Here is an 8,048-nt window from a genome sequence, read left to right on the forward strand (position 1 = left end):
GGGTGTTTGGTTCTGTTGCTCTGCTCCGTCGGGTGTGAGGAGGGGCCCTGCCAACTGAGCAGCATTTCCTGTGGGTGCCGGTTACAGGCTGCCAAATGCAAAACAGCAGATTATTCGGGGGTGTTATTTTTCTTGACCACTTTTAGTTCATTGCTTTTGACTGAGTGTTTAAAAATATTCTGCAACATATCTATAGTATTCGTGAGCAGTGAATCAGAAGAAATGCAGTTTCTGAGAAAGCTTCAAAGAAATACTGGTTTTTATCTCTTCCCCAGCCTTTTCCGCTAAAACCCACCAGAGTCTTTTTCTGAGCACTCTCGTTCTATAAATAGAACAGCAGCTCTCCTTGGGTAGCCCACGGTCGCTCTCATCCGCTTTCTGAACGTGTGTTGTGGAGTGGATTGTGTGTTAATTTTGCTTTGCTTTTATGTGTTCTGAGACGTGTAGCGGGAGGCGCAAGAAAAAAATACGTTCGCATTTATCCTTTATGGTTTCTTTTTAATGTTTTCATTTTATTATTTTTAGCAATTATCCTTTAAAGATAACTTATTATAACTTTTCTGGGTCTGGGCCTGTTGATGGTGGTGTCCTTTTTTCTTTTTTTTTAATTTGCATTTAGGAGAGAGATGGACATGATGAGTTCCCCTGCAGAGGTAAGGAAGGTCTGTGGGTGAGGAGGGGCACCTGCACCTGTGACCGCGTCCTGTGGAGTCAGGAGCAAAAAGGCTCCCCCAGTGTGGAGTGTAGGCGTCCGTGGGTCTGCACGGCTGTGGGCAGACTAGCTGTCCTGTGTCTTTGAGAGCACATGGAAATGAACGTCACTGTGTATACTTGGGTCTGCAAAGAGTGTTAGGAAACAGCCTGGGAGTTTTTCCCATGGTGGGCCGGTTTCTCTCTGGAGCTCCTGGGCGTGGAGGTGGGGGCTTTCTCTCCCCCTGGGATCAGCCTCGTTCTGGTCCAGCGCATGGTCCTGCACTTCTGAAAAGCCAGAGTCTTTTCTGAAGTTACGGATGGAGGTTTCAGACTCTTTGACTGTAGTTGGTCTCTCTTCCCTTGATTGCTAGGTGATGTTGTGTTCCTCTCTTCTCCTGGTGCTCGTAATGACCTGGGAGAGCAGGTGGGTGGCCTCCTGGGAAGTCAGGGCGCAGGTGCACATCACAGAACGAGTAGCTGGGTTCCTCGGTAGTTGTCCTCCTGGGTTCTTTCTGGAGTCGGAGAACGTGGCTGTCTGTACTGCGAGGCCTGTCCCCTGACACAGATGCCATCACACCTGGCCAGTGGCTGTGAGCTGGCGTGTGCAGCCCTGCACTGCCTAGGAGGCTCACAGAGGGGGCGTCCTGTGGTGGGGTTAGGAGGCGGGGGGCGCCCCCGGCCTGCTGTGCTGATTAGGTGGGGATCCTGCTGCATGGCCAGGTGTGTGGGGGGTGCGTGGGGTGGGGAACTTTCTTCGGCATTCTCCAGGAGTAACACTGCACCCCAGGTCCCGCTGCGTCTCCGGTAAGGACCAGGCTAGTGCAGGGGCCAGATGGCTCGGGGACTCTGCCCTTGCTTTCTGACGCGTTTGGGTGACGGCAGGCTTCTGCGTCTGGTTTCATCTTATGTCATCGTAAATGGCCACAGATGTTAAGCATCTGTAAATGGCCACAGATGCTTTGTGCAGATACTTTGGAAAAAAAAGTTTCTTAAAGTGCAAAGCTATGTGGGATTAGGTAATTAAACAAAAGCTTCTCTGAACGAATATTCTTGTCCTAGAAGAGAACTTTTGGACGTTCTGCGTTCATTCCATGAAGAGACCGCGTGTAGAATGGGCGTTTCTGTTAGGCGGGGCGCGACGAAACCAAGCAGATCCTGAGAGCCAGGCCCTTGCTTCGTGTATCTTGCTTGTTCGTTTTGACTGTGTTAGTGCCCCATGTGGTTCTGCGTGTCTCACGATCAGATAGTTCCCGGAGCATTTAACTTCTGAGTGGTCGCTGGGGCTCCCCCGACCCATTAGGTGTCTAGCACCCAGGTCACCATGTGAGGGGAAACCGCGCCAGGGGAAGCCATGCCGCGTTCTTGGCTTTCATTGAATCGAGGTGAGGGGACTACAGTCCCCCTCTTGATTCTTTTAAGAGGACTCCTGTTTCATGGTGGACTGGTCACATTTGCAGGATGAGATGAGTTTTCGTGACTTTGGCTGTGACGCTTCACTCATTGTGGGCAGACGCTTGGGCTGACCTGTGGATAGGGGTGAGGGCTGAGTGGGGCGTGGGGCCTGGAGCTGCGCTGAACCGCACAGCAACCTCCGTCAACAGTTTTGGCAACAGGATCCTGAGAAATGGCAGGAGGCCAGAGAGCACGGGGACAGGGCCAAGAATAGCTGAAAAATACCAAATGCTGGAACCGGGGAATGCACTGGCCCGGGCCGCCTGCTGTGCTCCTCCAGCCTTCGTGTCCCCTTCTGCTGTTCCCCAGGGCATAGTCAGGGTGCACCTTGGGCCTCTGACACCCCTTCGCTGAGACATGCCATTGCCCCGTAGAGCATTGTGTTTGCCTTCCTCCGGCAGCAGGCTGGAGGGTGTGAGAAATATCTGTTAGGTGTCGTCCCGCTGGACTCCAGCGCAGCAGACGTCGGTGTGTGGCTTGGGGAGACGAGCGCAGGGGGCTGTGGACACACATGCTCATGAGCCCGTTCCTGTGGTTTCAGACCGTCATCAAAGAGGGGGTGCTGAGCAAACAGAACAGCTCATTCCAGCGATCCAGAAGGAGGTACTTCAAGCTTCGCGGGCGAACGCTGTACTATGCGAAGACGGCAAAGGTGAGGTGCAGGGCCAGGACCGTCGGGGGGCACATCTGGGGAACTGCAGGGGGAGTTCAGGTGCGGGGTCCTCCTCTGGGCAGACCTCTGCCCTGAGTGCTCGTTTCCAGCGAGTCCCCTGATCTTCCAGGGTGCTGGTGTTACTTATCTTGGGCATGTCTTATTTCTTATAAACATGGGTTTTCTTTTCTTTTTCTTTAATGTCATATGTCACCAGGTGGGCGGAGGAAGGGGGTTGCCAAGAAAATCGCTCAGAAATAACCATGCGATAGCTGGAGATCTTTCTTTCAGAAAGATTGGGAGTCACAGGCTTGCTAATCTCTTATTATGGACTAAAATGTCTTTTTAAAACACTTTATTGAGACACTGTAGATGTTTAATGTATGTAACTGGATGAGTTCGGAGATCAGTTCTGGAATGTCCTGGGCTTCTTGGTGTGTGACCAGCAGTGCTTCATCTCCGGGCTTTCTAGCCGCGACCCTTCTTTCTGTTTACCACCTTGTATGTAGGACTAGACTCACCCGGCAGATGCCAGTGGAGGAGCCAGTGGAAGCTGCTGAGTTACACCACGTTTCAGTGGGTGTGATGTTGCACGGTGCAAACTAGTGTGTTTGCGAAGCTGGGGTTTGGCATTCCGAACACCAGTATTTCTGTATCAGTATTGCTGACAATACTACTGATCCTTGGGTATTAAAAAAAATCTGGAATCTGAATTATTTGTATTCTGAGATGTCTCTCTAGAGAGTGCATCAAAATTTGAAATTGAACAGAACAACTTTTTAAAGAAACAATTCTAAACGTTTCTCATTTAAAAACAAACAAACAAACTCTTATAGTTGTTTTAGTTCTGTGGGTGAGGGGTTGGAGGGAGAAGTTAGTTAAAAGGCTGAGTCACTTTTCTAAGTTTTAGTATTTCCTCCAGGGATTCCGGATGGAGTCCTGTTAGAGGGGCCAGTAAGGTAAACAGGAGGTGGGGACCATGATGGGGGTATTTAGGGGAGAGAGGAGAGGGAAATGGTGGTGGTGGTAGCGGGGTTCCCTGCCTAATTCCCAGCCCTTCTTCTGAAGCCTGACTGTCTCTCTCCAGGACTAGATTCCTTCCACTTGGCTCCATTGTTTTCTTTCCCAGCCAATTTCTTCTATTTAGGTCGGTCTCTTTTTCCCCTAGAATCATTTATTTTAGCAGGGACCCTTCCCCAAATGTGTGCTATCTTGGGAAATTAAAGCCGGTGGACAGAGGATTCTGAGAATGGACCCCTGCTCTCTCAGGTGGATTCTATCTGGAGGCGGATTTCACAAGTAAAAGTGAAACGCCGGTCTTCCAGAAAATAAATACAAAAATCGCAGCGCTGTTATTATTTTTCTCCACTAATTCAATGACACTGAATTCCCTGAATTCAAAAAAGGTCATGGAGCCACACCTGTGGCTCTGCGCTCTTTGTTAGAAGCAGAGAGCATTCATTTAGTCAGCAGGGCTTGACTGGGGTCCGGGAGAGTGGGGGGCTGCCCTGGGCCATGGCTTAGGAACGTAACTGCCTCGGGGCGCCTTAGCCCCACGCTGACCGCGGTACCTGTGTCTCTGCAGTCGATCATATTTGACGAGGTGGACCTGACAGATGCCAGCGTGGCTGAATCCAGCACGAAAAACGTCAACAACAGTTTTACGGTAAGACTCTGGACGCACCTTTCTTGGTTCTTCACCACATCTGGTTTTCCTTCTTAATTTGAACAAACGTGTGAGCAGTTCAGACTTTTTCATCCTTTCTGATGGGAACGATCCCTCGTAAATTTTGAATTTAATGCTGAAAATAATACTGTGGTTGAAGAATAACTGAGAATTTGGCATGTGTAAGCACAAAAGAACAGAGAAGATCCAAATGAAATTTTTTAATGTGTGTAGTTTACATTTCTCAAGTGATTTTGCACAGAGGCTTGTTTTTTATAATTATTGGAAATTTGGAAAATATAGAAAAGTATGTGGAAGCAGTTTAAAAACAGCCATAGTTCAGCCGCCTCATAACATAGAATGTTGATATTTTGATGTCTTTCTTTTCTTTTTTACTTTTAAACTGACCCCCTTCCCAATTTATAAAAGTTACAGTGTACTTTCTGCAGAAGTTCTAAATGCATAAAATCACGTGACCTCAACACACAGAGGTAGCCAATTGCTCATTCTAGGTATTTATTTCTAAATATCTATGTCTTCACCCACATATACCAGGAGATCATAGTGATCCGGTGAACCTTTTGTGTTTACACTTTTTTTTTCTCTTGATGATATATGGTGATCATTTGCCCATGTTGATGATTGATCTGAATGTTCATCATATTTCCTAATGGCTACATAGCATTTCTTGTACGACTTCACAATTTTAGCCTCAGGGGCTGACTTTAGAACCTGCCTGTATACGATATGACTCTAATATCAGGAATGGAGTATTTAAAAATATTCTTTTTTTATATTAAGCTATCTCATCTGGAAATAAAGCGTGCTGCCTAATTTTTTCGGTTCTTTTATAACAGTCAAGGTGGGTGATTTTCTTCATGTTTAGGACCTGATATTTTGAGTCAGTTAGTTTCAGATACTTTCAGGTTTTATTTATTTAGTTATGGATTGATTGTTGAAGTTGATGATACGAATGGGATTTTCCTTTCTTTAAATTTCTACTTATTTTGTTTTGATGTAGCTAACTGTTCTTGGCTTTGCTTCGTGAAACCGAGTTAGTCAGTTTCCTGATGCGCTCTTATTTTATTCTTTATTTTACTTAGAATGTTTTTTACTTTTTCTCCATGAATTTTATTCACTTAGTGGCTGGGAGAGACTCCTAAGCCATGTAAATGGTTATTCTCTGATGTGTAGTTTTTAGGGTTTTTAATAGGAATAGATGTTGAATTTCATTGGAGTGTTTTGAGCATTAATTTAGATGACAAGTTTGGTTTTAGGTATTTGTACATTTCTTAATAAATTTTTCTTGGCAGTTTTGAATTTTACAACCATATTTTGGATTTAGAATTTTCCCATCCGTCTGTGTGCTTTTCTTTGGGGTAGGAGGTAGCCTTTGTTGTGTTTTGATTTCAAAGTTAAACTAGCCCCATGAAATTCATTTATGTGTTCTAGAACATTTATATAGCTTTAGAGTCTATCGTTTCTTGAAAGTTTAAGGGAACTTACTTTAAATTATGTCATAAAGGCTATGAAAAAGCCTAAAAGATTTATACTTGCTTTTTGATCATTTGAGCTTTTCACTTCTTTAGTCCATTTTTGTGATTTACTTTCCCACTATTCCACACCTTCAAATTTAGTAGCTCCTATTTATTTATACTTTAAGCATCTATGTCTTTGGTTAGATTTCCTTTTGCATTTCTAATTTGATTTGTTTTTCTTGTCAGATTTCTTAAACTCTTACTATTTTTTTTTTTTTAAGATAACCAGTTCTTGGATTATTGGTCAGTTCCATTTATTTGGTACCTAATTCAATTTCTGCTTTATGTTTGTCTTTTTTCTGTGTTCATAACTTTTTAATAAGTTTATTGATTGGCTTATTCCTATTTTCATATATCTCATATCTATTATATAAAATGAAAACATGAGAGACTCTGAGTGCCTTTCTGTTCACATGACAGAGTTGTTTTTTCTCCTAGTAGAAAAATATTTTTAAAGACAAATTACTTTTTTGGTCATTTGTTGTTGAAGAAAAATTCAAAGTATGTAAATATGAATAGGAAATTTAAAACCATCCATATTCCTATTACCCAGATATACCTAGTGATATATTTTGGTTTAGGTCATTCCTCCCAAATATATTTTAAAAAATACAGTTTTTAACCTTCTTTCTTCACTTAACAATGACCTTTTTCTCTTCTTGTCTGTTAATGTTATATAGTATTCTGTCATATAGATGTATTAGTTTATTCAGTCCCTATATTGAACATTCCATTTTTTCCCATCATAAATATTGTGATGTATAATTGGACACAAACCCTTTTGTGCATTTCTGATTTTCACTTGTATAAATTCTTAGAAATGGAATACCATTTGAGGTAGAAAATATAAACTTTTAAAAGGCTTTTGAAAAATAAATGAGGTATTAATATCCGTTACAACTTGGATGAGCCTTGAAAACATGCCGAGTGAAAGAAGCCAGACGGAAGGCCACATACGAACGATTGCATTTGTATAGAATGCCACAATAGGCAATCGGCAGAGAAGGAGGAGAGTAGATCAGTGTTTGTGAGGCCTGAGGGGGAAGGAGTGCCAGCGAAAGGCGACAGGATTTGGGGGGGAGGTGACACAATGTTCTAAAATTAGATGCCGTGAATAAACTAAAAACCACTGAATTGTCTACTTTAAAAGGGTGAGTTATATGGGAATTGTGTATAATAAAAATATTATGGAAAAATAGCATGGCACTATGTATGCTTTCAGTACTATACCAGTTACTGTGGAGTTTTGTAGCCTGATCTGAGAATGAACGCTGGTTTATATATTGTCTCCCTGGTAATTGTGTTTAGAGCGCCAGGTACTTAGCCTCCAGATGCAGAGCCTGTTCTGCATGGGAGGCCCCTGGCACGCCATTCCAGCCAGGTGGTCATGGGTGATGCCCAGCCTCAGGGCAGAGGCACTGATTCTGTCACACTTATTTTCTAGTTTGTTAGTGCTTTAAAACTGCCTTCCATTTGAGGATGCACTGAAAGGACAAGGGAAAGATTCATATTGAGGTTCCTCAGAAATGTTCCCAGATGCAGAAGTCATCCCATGAGTAATCTGCGATGTATGGATCCCTGGTTTATGGAACATGGGGACAAATGGGAAGGATTTGGTCCCTAGTTTTCCCAGTCATACTTCCATAGAGAGTCAGTAAGTTCCAGGCGCTGGGGCTGTAGGTGAGACAAGTATTTTCTTTGCCTAGAATTCATACTTAATGATCTGTCCCATTTCTAACCCCCTGCGGTGTTTACTGTCTGAACTCTGAACCTGCCACTTACCTTACAGTGAACTGCAGGAATCTGTGTGCAGAGTCAATCTGCTGTGTCCTCTGGAAGGCGGCACAGGTGCTCTGGGAGTGCATGAGGTGAATGAATGAATGAATGGATGGATGGATGGATGGATGGATTTGCCCAGCAGCCACTTCACTTCCTGCATTTTCCAGCTATTCCAGTAGTGATGTCCAAACTCCATAGCGTCTACTAAAATCGCATGCCTGATTCAAACAGCCAGTCAGTGAAAGCTGCTGTCGTGAATCAGCCAGCA

At 44.0% G+C, this 8,048-nt stretch overlaps 1 protein-coding gene across 1 annotated transcript in view; it reads left to right on the forward strand.

Moving 5' to 3' along the window:
- The first annotated feature begins 2,662 nt into the window (after positions 1-2,662).
- DGKD (diacylglycerol kinase delta) overlaps positions 2,663-8,048 on the forward strand; it is a 76,915-nt gene continuing 71,529 nt past the window's right edge. Inside the window, exons 1-2 of the mRNA XM_011380876.2 lie at positions 2,663-2,797; positions 4,383-4,463. Coding sequence (XP_011379178.1) covers positions 2,663-2,797; positions 4,383-4,463 — 216 coding nt within the window. The remainder of the gene's footprint in view (positions 2,798-4,382; positions 4,464-8,048) is intronic.

This window comes from Pteropus vampyrus, unplaced genomic scaffold, assembly GCF_000151845.1.
Source record: "Pteropus vampyrus isolate Shadow unplaced genomic scaffold, Pvam_2.0 Scaffold411, whole genome shotgun sequence".
In the NCBI taxonomy this organism is placed as follows: Eukaryota; Metazoa; Chordata; class Mammalia; order Chiroptera; family Pteropodidae; genus Pteropus; species Pteropus vampyrus.